Source organism: Poeciliopsis prolifica, unplaced genomic scaffold (assembly GCF_027474105.1).
Source record: "Poeciliopsis prolifica strain line A6 unplaced genomic scaffold, Auburn_PproV2 SCAFFOLD024, whole genome shotgun sequence".
Lineage (NCBI taxonomy): Eukaryota > Metazoa > Chordata > Actinopteri > Cyprinodontiformes > Poeciliidae > Poeciliopsis > Poeciliopsis prolifica.
The window spans coordinates 3889602-3912311 of NW_026562399.1; the positions used below are offsets into that span (position 1 = coordinate 3889602).

A 22710-nucleotide genomic window follows, 5' to 3' on the forward strand; every position below is an offset into this window, starting at 1 on the left:
CAGGAAGGTGAGCCTCTGAGCTCGTGTTTCTGCAGAGATTTGACTCTCACTGGCCCACGCTGATTTCTTGATTTGGTTCAAATCAGGACTGCAGATGTCGGTTTTGGTCATTTCTTCCCAATCACATCAATGCCTACATCCTCATTTGTTTTATTCCAGCAGTTATGTGCAACCACAAAACGGCAAGATATGAGCCACAGATTTTTTTCGACACAGGTTGTAGTTTAGAATCCAGCAGAAAATGAAGGGATTACAAAATTATCCCAATTTGAGCATCAAAGCATTTGTCCCTCAGCCTTCCGGTGAAAGCAGATCCTTCCTCCGGTGCCGACGCAGCGTCGGCTTTCAGCTGGACTTCAGAAATAACAGGACGGCCTGCTTAATCAGGACCAGGACAGCCAAAGGAACACCGAAAGCATAACTCTTTCAAATGTGAAATAGTGGTCAATCGTTTTCCAAAACGTTTCACTTTTATGAAAAGGTGCAAGCATGCAGATTTTATTCAGTTCGATTCAAATTCAACTCAGAAAACTTTAACCCGAAGCAAATGACGTGTCAGAACCGTTTGATGCTCGTGCCGACAGCTCAACTTCCGGCCAGAAGAGACGACATTTCACAGCAACATACCCGGATGACATCAGTTGTTGTTATGCGCTGCTTGTCCACCTCATTTGCTTTTGCCACTCCGCCTTAAAACCCTTTCAGACCGGGGTCAGAGGTCAGTGATTTGTATAAAAAGAAAACACTTGGGAGGAGTAAAAAAATATATATATTAGTAATACTACAAATAGTTTAGAGTAATGTGTAAAAAAAAATAATAATAATAATAATAATAATAATAAAAGCGGCACATCATCCAAAACCAGAGGGAATAGTTGTCTAAACATGAAGGGGTTAATCTGAAGCTGGGAATAGTTATGACTCTGAAGTGTCTGTTCGGTCTCAGACCAGTTCTGGCTGGTCCAGGATGACCTCTTCCTCTTCCTCTTCCTCTGACCACATGCTAGCAGGGCAAAGCGCTGACCTCCCCGACTCCTCAGAGAAAACCAGGCCAAGATAAAAGGCTTGATCAATAATTTACTTGGCAACCACAAAGGATTAAAATGTGTAAAATGGAACCAGAGCTGAAGGTTTCTGAGCTGCTTGTGACTTTAGGTCTTGTCATGTTGACAACTGATATTTCAATGCCTTTTTTTTCTCTCTCTTAACTGTAACTACTTTTTGAACTTTTTGTAATTTGATAGTTAATCAAATCAGTTTTATGTTTGTTTCCTTGTGTCTTCAGGTGAAAACATAAAACTGCCATCAATTTAGGCTGCATTTAAACCGGCAGGTTATATTTTATCCAGCCCCGCTTCTTTAAAAACAAGAAAAAAGTGTCTCAGCAGGAGTCTTATAAATGTCCTTTCCTCCACTCTGTTGCTCCCTGATGCCACTGATCGAACTGGAATGTCCCTGTTCAAACACAGCTGCATCAATGGGCTTTTATCACGCTGCAGGCCCCCGCCCCGCTCCTTCCACCCCTACTGGTACAAAGATATGCACAGCTGCTGCCCTGTTGCCCAGAAACCGAATGCAATTTAGGGAGTACCCCCACCGAGTCCACAAACAAGATAGTGTTACAGGAAGCACTGCTAACCAGCCCAAACTTAATTCTCTCTTTTCAGAGCAGGCACTCTATACCTTACCCATATGTCGATTTTATGGGGCCCCGCCTTCATTATGCCAGGTCAAATATCATTGAGATTTTAAGGATGGGAAGACAATAATTGCATAATTGCGCAATTTCCTACAGGAGTGCCACCCTGCTATTGAATTTGGGGTATCGGTTTTCCTACGCTGCAGGATGACCTACACCTCTGCTCAGTCGATGCATACAGAGTTATGATGTCATTTGGAGAAAACGTGCATTATCAGATGCAGCTGATTTAGTTTGAGCTCCTCACTGAGGAACCTTAAGAGACCTGCCAGTCTGACATCAGAAATGACCTTCAGTCTGCACAAGTAAAATGAGCAAAAGTTTTTAAACCTTTAGTAAAACTGCAAAATGAACAAGGCATTGAAACTGAGTATTTCAGGACCAAGTCATCACCTAGAGATAAAAGCACACTGACCGGCCAAAATGTTAAGCACACATCGGTTAGCTCGACCTTAATTTGCAGAATTGAGAAGAAAAATACATTCTGCTCTGAGCGTCTGGAGCGTTCCAATAAAGCATAAATCGGTGTGAAATAAGACAATACAGACCCTTTCACTAAGTCAGAATATCACTGAAATGCCCATTTATTTCAGAAATGTTATCAAAAAGTGAAGCACAAAATGCTTACAAGCCATTTTTTTCTACTAATTCTGATTATTTTCCACTTAACATGACATTGGAAAATTTTGACTGATTTCTGACATTAATGCTGCTGTTTTGGGTGACAACCGATATGACATTTTATGTTTTACTTCATATTCGACAGTGTAAATGCAACCACACTACCTACATCACTTCTCTGCCTCAGCTGCTTGAAACAAACGGCAACAAGGTGGAAATTAATATTGAATGTTAACATCGGCCCAGTTGTACTTATTAAACTGATACATTGAAAACAGAAGGGAAAAAAAAGGGGAAACATGCGATACAGATGTTGACGCTGATGTATCTTGTGTCCCTAATAAAAGCCAGTTCTCCACAGGAATATAGACATTTGTCTACAAGAAGCTGCAATAAGTCAACAACCAGAAGAACAGGATGATCTAGTTCTTGTAGATCTGGGAGAGACGCTTCTCTGTTTCTGTGGATGTCTTTTCTGGAGTGCTTTTCTTGACTTACCTTAAATTAAAATATCTCCAAAGAAGCTGATGAGGCTCAGCGGAGCGCTCACTCAGACCGCAGACGTCTGTGATAAGCTCCGCCCACATGCGTCAGTTTACAGCAGATACACCTGGCTTTCCTTTAAAAGGATGTTTCTGTTCTAATCTATGTTTCCATTTCGACCAAACAAAAACTTGTCTAAATATATTTGATACATGGTTTTATACAATTTATAAGATCACTGTGTATGTTTTATTTAGGTGTGCAAACATTTCCTGGCAGCTGAAACAAGCAGAGGAAAACTCGACCTCCAGCGACACAAGGCCATGCTGCCTGGGTCCTCAGCCCGCCTCCCTCGAGTGCGGCACAAAAAATTCCTCCTTTAGAGGAACTTAGCCTTGTTCCTCCTAACAGCCCTATTTGGGCCTAGATGACTGAAAAAATAAAGAGTGAAACACAGACTCTTGGATTGTTACATTCTTCATTTAATTTCCTTTTTATTGCTGCCCTAACAGAGCTACCACACAGAAGCCTTGAAAGCATGAGCAAATATAAATGCAGGAGGATTCCTGGGGTTCTCCCTTATTAACCTGACAGGTATTTTATATTCTGTACAGTTTGAAGCCTTTTCTGCAAGAGGGAGCTGCCATTTAAAGCCCCCCCTGAGGCGCAGAAGCCAATGGGCTAGTAAGAAGAGCCATATCTCTGAATGGACTAATTAAGCTCCTCAATGTCCTCGGCAAAACTGTGCCCTGAGATTGTTCTCTGCAACAGTGGTAATGAGGAAGGGGGGAGCGAGGGGAATTAGTGGTAAAAACATGGAAGGAAAGGAACAGGTGGGGGTGGGGCAGGACTCCTTGGAAGTGCGAGGAGTGTGTGCAGCTCATGAGGAAAAAGAAAAGCGGGATTTCAAGCTGTTACAGTCCTGCTACAGTGTGGAATCCAAAAAGGCCACATTTGCTGCTCTTTGTTTCTCCACTGTCGGCTCATTAAAGTCTCCAAACAATGAGAGATGCGCTCTCTAATGAGCAGGCGCTGCTGTAAAGAGGGCTCTGTCCTTGGGAAGCTGGCCATGCCAGCTAACAGCCCAGACGGTCGGATGGGTCTCAGGGCTAACAACCGCCTCGTTTGTCCCCTCCATCTCTTTGTGTCCTCCTATTTTTTATTTTATTTTTTTCCAAAACTCAATTTCCCATAAAAATTATCGGCCACTGGAGACGTTTCTGCTAAAATACAGCAAAATTATTCATGGAGGAGCATCTCGGCCTCGTCTGCTATGCCCCTGCAGGGATCCGTTATTGGAGGAAGAGTCAAAGTCCCTGGAGGTTTCCATGACACACGGTGGTTAATTTAGTGATGTGCTAGGCTAGCTGCAGTATGCGGTGGAGCTGAAGGAGGCGGCAGCCAAAAACAACAATGAGCTTTTGACTGTTTCAACGTTTCACAGAAACAAGTGGCTGGAGGACGGGTGCATGATGTGGCATTTTCAGTTGCTCTTTCCAGCTGACACCAGGTCAGACACTGATAAGTGATCTGCTTATGATTCACTACTCATCCTGATGCAGAACGCTCAGGGTCTTTATGAAATCACCTTTTCTTACTGCCACATTATCAGAGGGTAAACAAAGAAACCGTATGTAGAATTTATTTATATTTATATATAAATAGAATTTATATATATATATATATATATATATATATATATATATATGTATATGTATATATATATATATATATATATATATATATATATATACTAATAAAAACAACTGAAAAGACAATAAAATGCCGTTATTATACGCAACATTTGAATTTTGTTTGGGCTACTACTGGGGCGAGTTTCGTGTAAATTCATAACGTCATTTCCCCCCCTGCTGCTTGGGTGGAAATGCCAGCTGAATATTCAGAGCAGGTTGTTTGAGCTGAGCAGATCCAGAGCAGGCATAAGCCCTGCGTGGACGTGCCAAGCACATGACCAGCCTCGAAGCTGCAGCCTTTCGGTCGGCGGAGTCTCACAGGCCGCCATCGGCTCCGATATAGAAAAAAACAAAACACCAAAAAGGGCCAAGGCCCTCCATCCCTCACACTGAATCTGAGTTCTGACCATCTGATAGCGCAGCACTCCCAGACAGAGTCAGTGCCATGGAGCATGACACTCCTCCTTTGTTCTGGACACATGATTCCTCGCTCTGCTTGCTCAGCAGGTCTGCGTCTGACATTTACCTCCCAGTCTGTCAGGAGATGACAAGAAACTGAGCAAGACATAAAATAAGGAGCAGAGAAGAATTATCTAAATTTAGTTAGTCATAAGCTTTGATCTTTCAGGTCTGAAGGAAAGAATGGTATTCTATTTTTAAACAGATCTCCATACTTGGCATCATTTCTTCTTCAGATTGGGGTGAAAGTAGAGATAGCTGCTGCTAAATTACAATCAGAAAGACTTTCCACAGCATAGTTTGGAGTTTATCGACAAAAAACTTTCTAAAGTGGCACAGTTTGATAAGAAAATAAATAAATAAACACCTTCATGCAATATCTGCAGCAGTTGATTTACATTTAAATTTTAGGTATTAGCTTTAAAACATTACAAAAAACAAACACAGGAGAAACTGTAACACCAGTGTGCCAAGACACAGCATCGTGTGAAAAGCTTTTCGTTATCACCTGCCAACATTCATGTATCATCAGCAGAGTGAATTCTGCTCTCCGACAAGAGTAAGAGAAAAAGAGAGGGGGGTAAAAAAGAGTTTTGGTATCAGCTTTCATGTGCGGGCATAATTTCTGAGCTGTCAATAGAGCAGAATAATTACGCAGCTACAGAACTTTGCCGGTTCATTAAAGCAGCAGAGCGGCGCATTATGCAAAAGAGCCGTGCAGATAAAAAATGAGACAGCTGTCAGTCAGGAGAGTGGCTATTCACTCCGGAGACATAATCAGGCCAGGACACGCAGCTTAACGCGGCTTTTCTCCTTTTATCGCAGTCGCTTTACAGGAAGGTGCTGCATTCTGAGACGCAACAAAACAACAACAATGTGATTCTGCGAGAACGTCGTTATTCGAGTCAAAGGAAACGTTCAGCGATGTGAAGACTGGCCTTGATCTGGGATCTGAGCGTGAAAGTCACGACTTTTTCCATTTAATTTAAAGAATTGAAATCCGCGTCGCTCTCGGCGCGCATCATTACGCACACTCGGCTCCAGTGACAGAGGACAACAATGAATCCTGAGGTTTAAGTGCCCTGCCAACCCGGCCGCTCCTACTTGACAACACTTTGCATTGTTTCCAGAGTCCCTCTCCACAGCGCCGCACCCCTCCTCCTCCTCTTCCTCCTCCTCACTGCCACCCTCCACCTTTGTCTACCACCCAATCTCTCAGAGCCATTCCTCAGGCTTTTTTTCTTCAAATACTGTTAGTGTACCAGCATAATGAGTTGCTGACCCGCCTGGTCTCGACTGCAGCAGTCTGAGCAGAGCAGCAGGCAGATGGAATACTCTGAAAAAGGTTGTGGTTGGATCAAATTGTGCAATTCTTCTAATCTGTAGATCTGAAAGCAAAGCCTTTTGCCTGGAGGTGCGTTAACAGTGCTTATCCTTCAGACAACAGTTGGTCTCCAACAGCAAGATAAAATAGACCAGAAGAGAGAAGTTGGTGAGAATGAGTCGCGTTGTCCACGTTATAACCTGCCACTGCGGCTGACTCACTTCTAACCCTCCATCCCAGTCCTGATTGGTCTCATGCGGATGCAGTTTCTGACGACAAGAGTCCCCAGAGTCAAAGACGGGCGAGGTTCTGTGCCCTCAGCTCGGCTGCTTCTGTTGTTATGCCAACGGCGGCTTCCTCTCAGCACCCAAAATGATGTTACCTTAAATCCACCTGCTACCCGTCCGTCATAAAACCACTTTTTTCATTAGGTTAGACATCAGCCTTCTCCTGTGGGCAGAGGGTAGCAGGTTTCAGCTTCACCCACCTTCATCTAATTTACAGAGTAATTAGATGATTTTTGACACAACTTTGATCAGCGAGCGATTGCTGCCTCTGCTGTCAAATCAACACCTTCTTAATGTGTCCTCCGCCTGGTCTTGTTTCAGCATCAACAGCTCAAATCACATTTCACCACAACACACAAAGAGAATGTGCTTTATTTGCACACACACACGCACACGATTTCCACAACTGCATAAGATGACCTCAACCATTCCCTCCACGTAACTCATGTTAAAAAAAAGGAGTTTCCATAAAACAGCAGCAGCTGACCAAAACAAGACAATTTTCATTTTAACCGTGTTGACTAGTGACCACCATGAAATAAACTGTTTATCTTTGCAACAAAGACTCAGTCAGAAAAAGGCCACTAAATTGCTAAAACATTGTCTGAACTCGTCACTAGGTGATTATTTCAATTGTCGCTACATACTTGCTCTGATTCAGTTCTTTGTCCCAGTTGAGACATCTCGGGGAGAAAAAGCTGGCAAGTCATAAATCCTCAAATGTAAACACAATTACCATACTTAAGGGTTGAACATGTGCCAAAGTTGCTTAGGAGTTCTGATGGGCTTGAGGCAAAGAAGAATATTTGTACCGATTGCACTTTATCGTCTGTGACTTATAACAAACTACATCCTGAGGAAGGGAAGTAGAACAAAGCCCTCTAAGACGCGACGCTCTCTGCTGGTTAGGATGGCTTGTGGCCTCAGAGCAATCAGAAATCTTTTGACAAACTCACTATTAAATGATCCGTTGACTTTATTTAGAAGCCTGATTGGGATTTAATTCAATTCAAAAATACTTTATTAATCTCAACAGGAAATCAAATATGTCATTTTCAAAATTTCTTCAAAGAGTTGTAGATGCTGATGGCTCCCATGTAGCAGTCTGCAGTACAGCGCATCTGAAGAAGCCTCTGACTGAAGACACTGCTGTTGAAAAGCAGCGTGATGAAGAAGAAGCACAGGGTTGTCGATGCTTTTCACCATCATCTCTGGTAGTTTCATAGTGTTCTCAGTGTAAACAACTAAAATCAATATTATTTATGTTAGAGATCTGTTTTCCGTGTAAACTAATCTATGTTCTGTCATTCCTTTCCATACTTACAGGTGATTGTTTTTATGTGAGAACCTTGTATACTCTGTTGTACAAAAAAATTCAACACTATTTTGCAATTTAATACTGAAAATGAACACTAGATAATGCTAATGGATTTATTTATTTTTTTTGGACATGTCTTCATCATGGTAACCTAAGTTCAGAAATGCAGGAAGCCTGTTAGAAAAAATGTGCTAAACATTGTAATTGATCCTAAAATTAAAAAAAAAGAGCTCATTAATACTCTGCACATCAAATTTTCATATTAGTTTATTTTCGTAAGACAGAAAAATCCCATTTTTCTTACCTCTCTGCCTCACACACAGTGGTGTAACATTGATTCTACTCAAAATATGAATAATTGATGACCATTCAGAGCAGACTGGCTCCTTGAATCATGCTGTATAGTTACAGTGAAATAAGTAGTTTAACAGTCAGACATACTAATTCAGAGTTTTTCTAACAGTTGTTAGCATTGTCCACAGCTGCAGCTCATTAAAAATAGAGAAAAATAAATAGAATTTTCCGTTCACTTTTATGTTCTGCCTTTCAAAGGAGACAGGATGTTCTTTTCAGGTGGTTTTATTTGGCAACAACCTGAAATTTGGAAGCTTTTTGATTGATAAACTCAAATTGACATGCAACGCTACATCCTGAATCTTCAAAACCCCACCGATGCGCTTCTGTTTCCTGCACAAGCAACCAGCATATGTTCCCCTTTGTGCACACATGCAATATTGAAGGTGTTCATGTCTGAAAGGCACTTACAAAAAAAAAAAAAAAAAAACTTGATGCTTTTATAAAAACGCGAGACGTCCCTTGCAGTTGCGTTACTTAGGACCATAGTTATTTGTGAAAAGTAAAATGCATGGCCCTCCTCTCTGCTGGTGCGTTCTGGAGACAGACGAGCCATGGTGGGCGCCTCGAGAATGAATCCGCCGGCAGTCGTGCCAATTTAGAGAGTAAACAACTCAGCAGAAAAAAAACGCACAAGGTGCACATCTGGTCTCATCGTCTCCTCCCGGAAGAGAAGAGTTTTTGTTTTGTTTTGCTTCTGCTCTTCACGCCGAGGCTGGGCCGGGATGACACCTGAAGGAGACAGCCAATCACAGAGAGGCTGGGATGAGCTAAGTGCTATTGCTAGGCATTACATCATTACGGTGAGTCACCCCCTGGGATTAGGAGGCAGTGGAACACAAACCCGCATAAATCCCGACTCAAAATGACAGCTCATCTACAGCAGAGTGAGATGGTAACATCTGATAGCCAGGAGAAAAAAATAAGAGTGAAAACCTGGTTTTGTTGCACCTTATGGTGCTCCATAAGGTGCATCAGATAAACACCATTTATCACAGATCCCTAAGCTGGCCTCAGAGCTGAGCTAGGCCAGTATAGCTAAAATATGTCCATGCCACAACAACCCAGCAACTGGTGCTAAAATGAATGTTATTTTCAACAAATTTATTTTTTTGAAATAAAAAACATACTCCACTCAGTGCAATGTTTTAAATGACAAACATCTCAAGAGCAATGAATCTTAAACTTCTAGGAACGCATTACATCACCTGTAATGTGGAAACTATAAATCTTAGCAAAGCTCAAATGTGAGTTTTCTTAAGGGAACTTTTTCAGGTCAATTTTAATTGACATCTCTAAGTCAGATCTTTCCAGCAGCCATTGTACAGTGCACACAGCCATAAACCCAGCTTACCAAACTTCTAGCAATGAAGTGGGCAGAGTTCTGCTACTGTTGGTAGGTAACGCAGCTGAACCCACCGGCTGTGATATCATAACTGGGAGGTTTGAAAAATGTCTCATTTTCTAGACACAAAAAAACACTTTTACATGTAGCTGCATGGTCATTTTTAGTCTTGTTTGACTGTTTCTAGAAGCAACAGAGATCCAAATGGAAATACAACAACATATACAAACTGAATTTTGCATAATAGGTCTTCTTTAACACTTCAAGGTGGAAGACAAAAAAACCAGGCATAGATCAGTAGTAAGCAGCACGGAAGAACTTGAGATAAAAAATGTAGATTGGAGTCTAAAGCTGTTTGGTTACAGCATCTGAAGGACAGCGATTCATCTGACAATAAAGCTAACATGCTTTAGTATTTCTTTTGAGTTTTTGTTACAGGCAAAAATACATTGATATTTGTCGATTTAACATTAATACCAAATACATTAACCCATTAGAAATGTTCAGCGTGATCCAGAGGTCAAGAAACAATGTGTGCATTCGATTAAGGAATTAGTACATATCACTGTTACTTCCAATAGGTTAAAATCTTGTAAAGATGTTTTTTTTTTTTTTTCTGTGCAAAGAAAAAGCCATCAGGCAGCTTCAGTACATCCAAAGCGCTGCTGCAGGGTCCTTGCTTTGCTTTACAAGGTGCAGCATCAAAGATACAGTTTGTAAGTCCAAACATAAAGTAAGCCTGAACGCCCATGGCCTCCACCACCATGAGCTTAAAAATCAGCAGTGACCAGTCAAAACAGAGCATAACACCCTGAAGCTAAATCATTCTCCAAGGATGAATATTCAACATATCCTCAACTGTGTTATGGACCTTGATAGAAGGACATGGACGTCAAGATGAACTATTAACGATCCTAAAGCCAAAATAAATTTAAATAATTCTTGTTCTTTCCCTTAAATGTTTACATTAACAGACAGATGATTTGATTGGACGGATTGGTTCAAGTTTTTAAGTGCATAAAGAACAGAAACTGACAGTTGTATGCCATAAATTACTGAAAAAAATAGAAACCTAAAATGAAACCTAAGATCAACTCCAAAAGAAAATTTTTTCAACATTTCAAATTTAACATTATATAGAACTGCTGACATCAGTAAGGATAAATTATCCCCAAAAACACCAGATGTGAAGGAAAATGTATTCTTTTATCCAGCTGGTTTAAGAGATAAGATTCAAGATGCATTTATTAGATCAGAAGTCATCCGTGGACTGAAAACACAGCCCATGTGATAACAGTGAGAACAGAGGCAACCCAGGCTCAACAACAGCCCTATCACAGGAGACTTCTTGGATACGATCTCTGATAGGCCGCTCCATTTCAGCCGTCACGCCTGATCACTCTGCATGCTAATAATACATTCCAGCAATTGGATTGACTTCCACTGCCGCTGATGTTCACACTGGATGCAGGAGATAGTTATGATGATGGAAAATGAAATTGATTTCTCAACAACTTTAGTCTCAAAACAAGTTTGACAATCAGAAACCTATCCAATCATGAGTTCAGACCAATCATACAGACTGGTATCTGGTCCTACTTATGACACAGTGCAGATAAAACCAGTTTATGATGCCAGCTGGTGAAAAGTTACCCAAAGAAGTCCTAGTGATTTAACAGAGTCGTTCTCAATGCAACGATCTCACATTCAGAGCAAAAAAGAGCATTGCAGCACAGACAAAAAGGTGATTCAAAAACAAAGAGATACACCTTTGAAGACTGTGTGCAGATTTTGGACATGGAAGGCACACAGTTTGAGAGAAGAGTGAAAGAAGTCAATAATGTGAAATATAAAAAGAGCTTTAGCTCCAGCAGCTCGTCTGGCACGTCAAACTGCAGGAACGGTCGGATGAACATCTCAAGATCGGGTCATGACAAGCCCTCCACCTTCCATCTCCACCCAACCATCACTTCTGAATAAGACACAGGTGGACTCTTCCAGTAACTGACCCCAACCTGAAGAGGGTCAAGCCACCTCTTTTCCAGTTCAGAACCACACTTTGATTTGTCCAGGAAGAGGAACGTGTCACTCGAGGTCAGACGAATGATTTACACACTCAAGATGTCAGAAATTCTCCGGATAGATTTGGACAGAGTCACTGCAATATCTCTGCAAACTTGCTCCCAGGACAGGTGAAGCAGAAGAACAGAACACTCCTGCAGACGGCCAAACCCAGAAAACTGAGCGTTTTCATGAATCTTATATGCAACGTTTGTGTTTTAAGATTTGCGGTAACTACCACCATCCCATTATATATGGACTATAAAACTGTTTTCAAATATTTCAAAGGACTCCTTCAACAAAGTAACATCCTGTGCTTTTATAATTTATCAAAGCTCAAGCGATCTCAGATGAATTCTTGCTGCAGCTCAGAAGATGCATTTTATATCTTGAGATGCTTTTAATGTTTGGCTGAAACAAGTGAACCGTTCACACAATAACCATTTAAGATTAAAACAAAGGAAAGCGAGATGTGTCTGACTTTCAGAGACACAAACTACCATCTGCTCAACAATGCCAGCCCGGAGGGGAAGTAGTGTTGGGACGGTGGCAGTCTATAAATAACTTTGCGGCTCGTGCTGAGAGGAAAGAAAGCTGGATCATCAATGCAATTTCTATTCCTAATAAAAGCTGTTCCTGTAGTTCTGCAGGCGGTTCAAGGGGGGACATGGACATCACACTGGGATTCTGTTACACAGTAATGGAGTCGATCATCACCTTGGGCATCCTCGCCAGACTTGGCAGCCTCACTTAGAGAGCTCAGCAGAAAAGTGAAAAAGAGCTACAATGTGCTGTGAGCTGGAGCAGCAGGTGTCACAATGCTGGAAAATCTGGTGAAGTTGGGCCAGAGGATTTGATCCAGCAAAGTCCCAGCAAGCTTCTAAATCTTAAACATTAGCTGGTATAACTAACTAAGCAGCACAGAAGCACAAGAGTGTATCGACATTTGCACTGCACTGGAAACACCAGCAAGATCTCACACTGTGTTTTATTCGTGTAAATTATAATTTTAGGGCGTTACTTCAGTGGTAACGAAAACCATCCAGAAAAGTTTGGCATGAAGTAAAGAACTAACATGTTGAAAGGTATTTTGACATGGTAGAGGATGTGTGATGCTGTGGGCCTGTTGCTCTTCCAGTGGCCATAGAAACCTTGTTAAACAGTGTATGGCATCATGAAGTCTGATATGCAAATATATTTCACATAACATTCTGGTGATCTGTTAGAAAACTGACAAAGGCTCATCATCAGGGGTAAAAGATGTCGGCCATATGGCCAGGGACTGCCTCTCTCTGGGCTTCAGCCTTTTAAAAATGTAGATGATCAAGAGCGGCAGGCCTACTGTCAGGGCTGAAAATATTCCAAACAGCACTAATTGAGCCATCAGTGAAATTGTAAACAGTTTTGCCGTAACTTGATAAATGTTTTCCCATTCATGGTGGGATTTTTACTGATTTTTGTGTGTGGGATTCTGCTGCTGCCTCACTTTCTGGATTTTTGGTTTGGACTCCATCTCTCACTAAAATTATATTTAAATGGGAGATGGAACCATGACCATTCACAGCACATGTAATGATCATGCTTTTTATCGACTAACAGGTCCAGATTGAAACGGTGCTCTTCCAGAACCAATACCAACTTGTTGGTTTAAACTTATTTCCATCACTTATTTTAGCCGTTAAAACTAACTGCCCTGCCCTGAAAAGAAAAATAAAAAGATTACAGGACTATTCTGTTTTTTTAATGCATCAAAGAATCCATTCCAAACCTTTAAACTCAAAACAGACTCAAAAATCTTTTGAGAAATAATTTTTTATTTGTTAAATAAAAACTGACTAGAGCTGAATGAACTTTAGAGAGCAGAAAACGAGTTGTTATAGAGGACTTTATAGACATCATAAAGTGCATTTTTCACACTTTAAAAACATTTTCTGTAGGATTTTTGGATTTGGCAAACATTCAGTTCAATCCAAGACAATGTGTTCATAGATTTTATCTGCAAGAGTTGTTGTATAAAGCACGTTTAGCTAGATAAGTCATTGAAGTGTTCTTAGTTTGTTCATTTTATTTTCCATCTTGATCAGATGTGGAGGTGGAGGTGTTGCAAAGTAGCATGATGTTCTCACATGCAAACTTGGTGCTGCTTGAGTGTTTCCGTCTAACAAGCTCAGCCTCCTCCTGTTTCTTTCTCTCCACACATTCACTTCTCTATAGGACTCCATCAGAGCTCACACAATGAAAAATCACACACGGCCTCTATTCAAGCACTGATTAACATGCAAAGGCAGCTTGTCCTCATCTAACCGTCAGGAGAACTGAAACAGCCAGTCAAGTCATTTTGAAGTTTTGCAGGAACCACCAGAAGCTTTAAAACTGTGATGCAGCCGAGATTAATGGATAAAAGGGGAAAGCATTTTTAATTCCAATTCAGATTCGCTTAACGTTTTGCGTTATGCTTTTCATGATCCTAGGAAGAGTAGGACAAAAAATATCTGGAGCCTTATTTCTTTGATAGTTGTATCCATGTTGAAAGTAAATTCAATCCAATCATCCCGTATAATCCAATTAGTCCCAGTTATCAAATTACTGCAGGAAAGTTCAGTTCATAAATTGGTTAAAAGAAAGTTTTCTGAGGGAAATCCAGCAGATCTCTTCTGAAAGAACAAAGCAACAATAGATAATCTTTGACTGTCATTAAATTCGCAGCAACACCTCATGTCAGACATGCATGTAGCGACAGTGGAGAGGAAAAACTCCCCTTTATCCATCCATCAATCAAGCACTGAGTCTGGCCTCCGTCCATCCAACATTTATCATTCATCCATCTCTTTGCTTATAAATGATTACCCAACCATCTATCAGCACATTCAATCATCTGCTCACCCAACAAACACCATCCACCCATCCACTAAACCATCCTCTTGTTTGGCCATTGTAAAATGGACAATGGAGTTTTGCATTTAAATTAATTCAAAAGGAAATTAAGAACTCTAATTTTGTGTCTAGAATAATGAGACATGTTGTCATTAAAATGTGGATAATCAGTTCCATTACAAGTACTTAGCTTTAATCTGTGTTCTTTAACAAAACTGTATGGCTCTGACTACGACGCCATTACCATAAACTTGTTTGTGCATGAAAATCCAATCAACTTTAATGACCACGCAGGGAAGCTGGTGGAATTTGGCTCCGGGATACGTTGGAGTCACACTTTCCCCATCAACCATTTGTTGTGGCTGCAGCAAACGCGGAAAATGCCAATCTCATAAGCCACCGTTTTGCGCAGCTCTCGTTCTATTTGTCAGAATAAAGCAAAGCAGAAGGAAGGCTCCGGAAATATTAAGAGCTCCCCCCTGCAAATACGTGGAACCGCCAGACTCTGGTACCAAATCTCTCCAGTGAGACTTCTGTCATTTGGTTATTCACCAGTTTTGTCCAATGCTACTGAAGAAATCCTTCACCTGTAATTTGTACATCGATTATCCATCTGCTACAGTGACCTTCCAGCTGACTTATATGTTCTCCAAACAGGAGATTCGTGTCCAAACGCCGAACCATCCAAAGAGGTTTTTTTTCCCTGTGTGAGTGACGTGTTTAACTTACCAGAACCGTTCTCTCCTGTCCTGAACTTCCCAAGTTTATCCACACAGAACCCGGCTCATTTCTCCTGCAAACTAATCCCTCAGCATCACCCGTCTAATTTATAGGAGCTGTTTGTTGACGCTCTAATGCCAGAAAGCATGTCTGAATGCTAACAGACATTTAGAAATGACAATTACACAGACTGCTTCCAGCAGAATCTAATAACACCAGCTGGGGACAGCAAGACACCAGTCAGTGACTGGAGATGCAAACTGTGTTCATACAAGCCGAAAACAATTAAAACTACAGTTCAGGCTGTACAGTGGCCACTCTTTCCTCCAACCAATGAGAACTTGGTTTGAATTCCTGTTTGGAACTGTAAATGCGCGGCATTCAGGAGTAAAAACAGAGGAAACGTCTTCCTCTGCTGCTTCGAATCCACATTGCCTGGACTTTCCCATCATCAATACAAGATTTAAGTGAAAAGGTAATGCGACAATAGACATTGCAAAAACGTATTGAAAAATGCCACAATGAAACACTGGAGTAGGTCACCTTTTTCCTTCAGTAGTAACTTTTTTTGGTCAGGGAAGATAAAAAAAATATATGTATATTGAAAAATCAAGATTATAGATTAGTTTAGGAGCAGTTAAATAACTACAAACACGTCAGGTTGTGTCTGGATATATTGATATTTTAACTCAAAATTTAAAACCAGAAGGAGTTTCTGTGGTTTTTAGGCAACTGTTCCAAAGCAGGCTTTGTCTAGGCCGCTACCTTGAGGAAGAAGGATTACCATCACCTACCGGGACTGTACCTCAGGTTGACCTTGGGTCCTTTGGACCAGAACCAGCCGGGTGAACCCAGCAGTGATTCTTAGCAAAAAAAACTCTGCTCTTAGCAAAAAGCTGCTTCCAAACAGAAATCAAATGGAAATAACATTCCTTGCACAAAAAAACTCAGAACAGCAGCAAATTGGTGAATAAATGCATGATGAAATCACCAGTTACACATTGGCACGGTGCCCTGTTCGAGCGTGTGGGCGGGGAAGGAGCCCCCAACTGTTTTCTCACCATTTACAAATAAACAAATCATGCATTTCCATGTATTTGAATGCCAAGTGCCGTCTTGTCTGAGCCATGTTCAACCAGGAGATAAACACTCCCTTATTATTTGTTAGCATTAAATTTGCATTATTATGTGTCATTTAAATATTAATGTTTCTGATTGCTCTGTGGCAGCTTTAATTTTTTTTTTTTTTTTTTGAGTTCCTAGTTTAAATACTTTCTGCAGATTTGGCTAGAAATGATGTTCATCCGCTTTAAAAACAAAATAAGAACCGAGGCTTCTGTGAATTCTTACAGTTTTATTTATTTATTTATTTATTTATTTTTGATTAATCAACTCATCTTAGAAATATATGATGCAATAAGCAGCAACGTTCTGACGCTTTAAAAAATATTTGATTTAACATGCGTGTCCTCGTTCCTATGCAGAAACGTCTCGTTTTCGGATTCAAGCTCCTATAAATGCATCGCGACTTGTGGCGCAACTGCTGACCAAAGTTTAGAAGATCCAGGATCCAACTTTATTCTGAGAGCTAACCTAAAAAGCACCTTATAATTTTCCCTTGTTTGGCCACTTTTTCCAGCTCTCCAAGTCTAAAATAGACTGTATTATTTTCACAGCGGCTTTGAACTCACCGCAGCAGTTAAACGTCCCAGATGTTGGCCGTAAAGGAATTGTGCATTTTTCTTTTTTTTTTTTTTTCCCCTCCTCTGAACATGTTGAGTTTTTAGCCTCAGTCTGTGAAGGTTAGCTCTGCACTCAGAGTAAATACAGTGTTTTAAATCTACAGCAGAGGGTCGTTAAATGAACTCCGGCGTCTGCAGTTGCATCGATTCGCTCTTATCTCGGGATTTGGGGCTGAACAGGTCGGTTCCACATCAACACAGACGAAATGGCACAAAACACAGACAGACAGACAGACGTGTTGGGTCAGGTGGAGGGATAATTAATACAAGTGAGAAAATCCATTTCGAATGTAATTACTGTCAGAGGCAAAAACAAAACGCAGCGGGAAGAACACAGCTCAGCTGCTTAGTGTCCATCAAAAATAATAAAAAAAAAGAAACAAAAAACAGTGTTACATTTTCAACATATACCACCCATTTGAAAATATGCCACTAGTCATTGCAGTGGGTTCCTAAATGATACTGCGCAGGAAAACACTGAGTGAGTTTCAGGCTTCTTTTTTGGCAGACTTGATCGCATTCATTTTCTAGCAGCTGACAGCTCAAGACCATAAACGGAAAAGAAACGGCAAAAAACCTCTCGACGCTTTCACACGCCGGCTCACTCAATCAAGACATCCCACTGCTGGCAAAGCGTCAGCCGCACCTACAGGCTTCATCTTCAAGCAGGAGATTTTTGACGTTTTCCCGTGATTACAGAGGGACACACTTCGGAGTGCTTTAGGTCATCCGCTGATCACCATGGATAAAGTACGACTTAGACGAAACACTCAGCCAGACTGAGGCAAGAAAGAGCATTGTCCATGCCCACTTCTAAAATCATCTCTTATTCACTCTGGCAATAATTCAGTTATTTCCTGAGAGGTGCCGTGGCCCCGCATCCTGATAAATGTGGTTATCGCCTCAAAATTCAATTACGGCCAAGTTGCATGAGAAACAGGAAATCAATAAATGTAATTAAATTGCTCGGCCCTCAAAAGAGCGCCATGCTGTCATTGCCCCATCAATACACCTGGCTCTATCAAATCTATCAAACGACGGGATCAATTTATTTGAATTTCTCCCCACTGCAACAGGACGCGGCCGAGGCACAGATGCCTAATTATCTCCTACTTGGTTCCTTTTCTCCTTTCCCTCCAAGGTGGAGCGAATTGCAGGGGAGTCGGAAAATCTCGGCAGGATCATGAATCATAGAGGGGGGGTGAACACATCCAGCGTGTTCTCGTTACCGCAGCAGTGGCGCAGGGGGAGACCCGAGATGCCAAGAAAAGCTGCTGATCTGACGATATGCGATTCTGATATGGCATTTCTTTTGTTTTGGTATCGCGTGACTACGATGATCATTTAGCTCAATTTCTCCTTTGAGTCAACAGTCCAGCCCGTTATCACCACCTGAGGCTGCAGAGAGAAACTGCACGTCCAGAAGCGCAGCGCTGTGGTCCAGCCGACCCAAAAATAGCTGGAAAACATGCTGACAGCAAAACTGTGTCAACACCGGGACTGTGGAGAGTCACGGTTTGTGGAAATCAAATGCTTTCATCGCAAACGATTTACATTCAGTTACCAGGTCGCCACAAAACCACAAGATCCAATCTTCTACGCAAGGCAGACTCCCATGAATAGAACCTTTCACACAAGATAGCAAAGGCAAAGAAAGATGTATAAAAACAAAAAAAGAAAATATGCAAGAGTTGTAGAAAGATGCAACAAAAGGCTAAGACATTAAGTGATGAAATGATTTTTTTGTGAATCAAGGTAAAGCTGCAGGAAACAGCCGTGTTTTCATTCAGCAGCTCCAGCTGATGGGACGTTGAGTTCAGGCTGCCTCCATAAACTGACTCAGAGTCGCTGTGGCTAATTAGCAGGGACGCTCAATTTATTTGAAGCAAAATTGGTACCGGCTGCTATTTTTTGGCATATTGGTCCGATGGGTAAAACTGGGCTGTGGTTTATTTTCATCTGGTTTCCATTTGAGTTTCTGGAGGGGGGTTGAGTTGACCATGTAACTGTTTGGACATGTGACAGTGAGTGGTGGTCAAATTGCTTCCCTGCTTCAGAAACAATCACTGTCAGCAGTGACGGTTATCTTATGGTGTCAAAATGGAAGAAAAATCTAATGCTGGTAAATCTCTTAATGGGCCTTAACGGCAATATCAATGTCCTACGTTTTTTTGTGTAAGTGCTTCCCTACTGATTTTTGTCAACATATGGGAGACGGAGGAGATGGTAAGAAGCTCCGTGATCCAAGTCATGAAGCTTTTATGAGCCAAATCAAAGAGGACTGATAATGAAGCCTTGAGGAACACCAGAACTAATCATTTAGCTAAATATTTTACGTCAAACTTTTCATCTAAACTACTGTACAAGAAGAGGAAAAGCAGTGATAACAAAGAGGTGGCATGAAGGAGATTTTAAAGGTTCTGGAGACCCAGCTTTTATTCTGATGGTCCACTTCATCATCAGCAAGTAAACCTGCATATTACTTATATAGTTAGTTCAAAGCTAAACAAGCTAAATATGTAGCTTAACATTTAGTTTGAAGCTAACTATAAGCAGGAGCTGGCGGCCCCTGACAGCAATATTTAGTCGGTTAAATGTTCAGCTTGATAATATTTCATTTGAAAGTGAGATTTATATGGATGTCTCCCATTGGCATGTTGTCCTACAAGGCTTGTACCAACCCCGGCTGGAACACTTTGGACCAGTGAAGAAGACACTTAATGAACTGAGATGAAAATATCATCAGCAGGACATTTACTCAGTTCCTCCATTACTGTTTAAAGCTGAACATATTCCCACTGAATGCCACTGAAGGCCACCTGGGAACCGCAGACAAAACTTTGATTAAATTGATGTGTCCGTCATGAAAAATAACTCCGCCACAGCACTCGCCTTTGACCTCATCCATTACCAGGAGTCCCACGCTAGACAGGGCACAATAATCCAGTTTAGAACAACCAAAATGGTGCTGGACTGTACCAGAAATACCCAGAGAAAAACCATCAGCACCGAGGAAGAACACGCCACGTTCAAGTAGAAATTTATCATGTTTGGGATTCAAACCTAGGACCTTCTCATTACAGGTTAACATGCTGCAGCTGAAATTCCTATTTAATTATTAGAGCAGTTTTGGTATAAAACTCCTGTGTAGGTAAAACAAAACAAAAAAAGGCAAATATCTAACAGAAAAATGAGCAGCGTTTGGGTCACGATGATCACCGATCTTCTGCAGAGTTGGACTGAAGGACATGGGACAGGAACTGTGACCCTGAAACTTGAGGTCAGAATAAACAGCCATTTAACATCCACTAAATTCAACACCATCATCAAACCGCTCTTCCACTCACCAGTGACCCCTGGGGGTCCTCAAACTCCACTTGGAACCCTGAACTGCAGTGATAGGGATGGGGGGGGGGGAGTCCCCTGCACTATATAACCATTGGAGCGCTGGGATTGGGTCCTATTGTGTACACTGAATGAGCGCCGAGTCACCCTCAATGGATGACGGATTTCTTTCCAACCGCCCAAACTGAAAACTGCAATCAAACCAGCCGGGAGCCGCAGAATCTGTGCGCAGTGGAAAAAAACGCGCCATCAAGTTCCAAAGTCTAAGTGCAGGAGGATAACTAGAGGGAGAGCGGCTCGGATGCGTACAGGCAGTAAATTACTGTTAATCTGGATCGCAGGTACATCTAAACAGAAACAGACCCAAACTGGCGCAATAAAAGGAATTTCTTTGTGCATGAAACAGAGAATGGCGCAATATAACTGCGGCTAACCGAGCTGGAAACGGGTTTAGCAAATCTAAAAAGGTGGATTTTTTTTTTCCTTTTTTTTTTTTTTGGGCTGTTAAACTTGAAACAAAGCATCAGCGTGAAAAGAGACCCACTCTCTGACACGCCATCAGTGGCGCGTCACCGAACCAACAGAGCAGAGGGGGACTTTCTGAACACACAGACAAAAAAAAGGTTGTTGCGCTGATTTCATGCGTGCAGCTCAATGGGCGGATTTTCAGGCTCGGATGGATTCCGTGCTGAAGTCAGAAAAATAAAACGCGCTGGTTTGGGTCAAGGAAGCGCAGACACGGTCCCCCCCTGCGGCCCCTGCCAGCATCCTCTCCCGCAAAACAACTCCGGCTCTCAAACTGCTGCGCACAACACCAAGATTCCCTTCACAGCGGACCAGAAAGCACAAACTCAGAAGAAAATGATCCCCACCAGATCTGGTCTGGGATACTTTTTAGTTTCAAAAGCTGTATGTCGAAAATATGTCTGATTTGAAAGTCTGCAGTCAGTCAGAATCAAGGCTCGTTTCTCTTTTCGCGCGTTATACTTGATCTGCGCATAGACGGCAGACATTTCTCCTCCTGGAGAAACTTTTTTATTCGGATGGTTGTGTTTGTGAAAGGAACGGAAGCCCGGCAGCAGCAGCAGCAGCTTCAGCAGCAGCAGCAGCAGCCTCCTCCTGCTCCGGTCCGGAGCCGGTGCTGTGGACGCAGCCAGAGGATGCTGCTCTGCCTCCACTCAGCAGCTCCGCTGTGGGAAACCGCCAGGACTTAATCTCCTATTGTTAGAAATAAACGAGTGCTCTCACCTGCACAGCCGGTGAACAGCAGTCCCCAGAGGACGTCCCTTATCTGAAGCATTGTAATGTCTCACAGATATTCTCCTTGAAGATCAAGCGGAGAGCTTCTGGATGAACACAGAGCAGCCTCTGTGCGGCTTTTCTTTTCTCTTCTTCCTTTTTTTTTCCAGGGACGTAAAACAGCAGCTGCAACAGGACGGGTTTTTGGTCCTTGTGGCTACCCGTGTTCGCGCCGCGGCACAGTGAGTGACAAGCAGCAGCAGCCGAAGCTCGCACCGACGCGCACACACACGCACTGAGCGGATACCAGCATGGATCACTCCGCCCGCCAGAATCCTGCCTCCCCCCCACCCACCTCTCTCCTCGTCCTTCCCCCACCCCCTTCACACACACAGAGGAGGCGGGCCGGGCCGAGCCGAGCCGAGTCGAGCCGAGGCGGCTGTAGCATCCACACGGGGCGCGCAGCGGCAGCAGATGGTCACAATGATGGCCTCTGTAATTCCGCTTAATACGATTAGGAATGTGCAAAGTTCTGCAAGATATGAGGAGTAATTAAGATTCAGAGCATTAAGGAACAAATGTGGAAAATTGAGGGTTTTTTTCAGAGTTTTGACAAGAACTGGGGAGAAGAATGGTTTACAGGTCAACATTTCGTGACTATTCCCAGTTCCAGAAAGTCTGGAAAATTGTTATATTGCTCCCAATCTGAAGAAGTATGGAAAGAGAAAAGAAAGAAAACCAATTTCCAGATTTTTTCCCCTGTGTCCCGTCTGGCAATCTGGCCACATCAATTTTTCCACCATCGTTCCAGTTTCCACAATCTATCCATTCCTCTGCCATCCATCCTTACAATAGCTGTCCATGCATTTCTCCATCTATCCGTCCTTCTTACAGCCAAACATCACTTGATTCTACAACATTTATTGTATCTTTTGGATAAAGTATATAACTGAATGAAAAAAGTAGGAACAAATGACAAGCTGCATTTTATTTAAACAGAATTTGAAAGTGTTTACAACAATGTTCGACGCATTAAAACACGAAGATACTCTCCAAGAACACAGCTGAATGTCGGCTCTTCTCTGTCTCTTCTTTAGTGAGAAATTCACCCTCAAAGTTTCTCCTAATGGATTTTCTTCATAAAG

At 42.0% G+C, this 22710-nt stretch overlaps 1 protein-coding gene across 13 annotated transcripts in view; it reads right to left on the bottom strand.

The window, feature by feature from the left end:
* The window catches only part of ncam1a (neural cell adhesion molecule 1a), a 261999-nt gene extending 240157 nt beyond the window's left edge, over positions 1–21842 (bottom strand). For all 13 annotated transcript variants that reach the window (XM_055046945.1, XM_055046943.1, XM_055046949.1 and 10 more), the window contains exon 1: positions 21575–21842. In XM_055046945.1, the coding sequence (XP_054902920.1) occupies positions 21575–21626 (52 nt within the window). In that variant the 5' untranslated portion in view covers positions 21627–21842. The remainder of the gene's footprint in view (positions 1–21574) is intronic.
* Between the last annotated feature and the right edge of the window lie 868 nt (positions 21843–22710).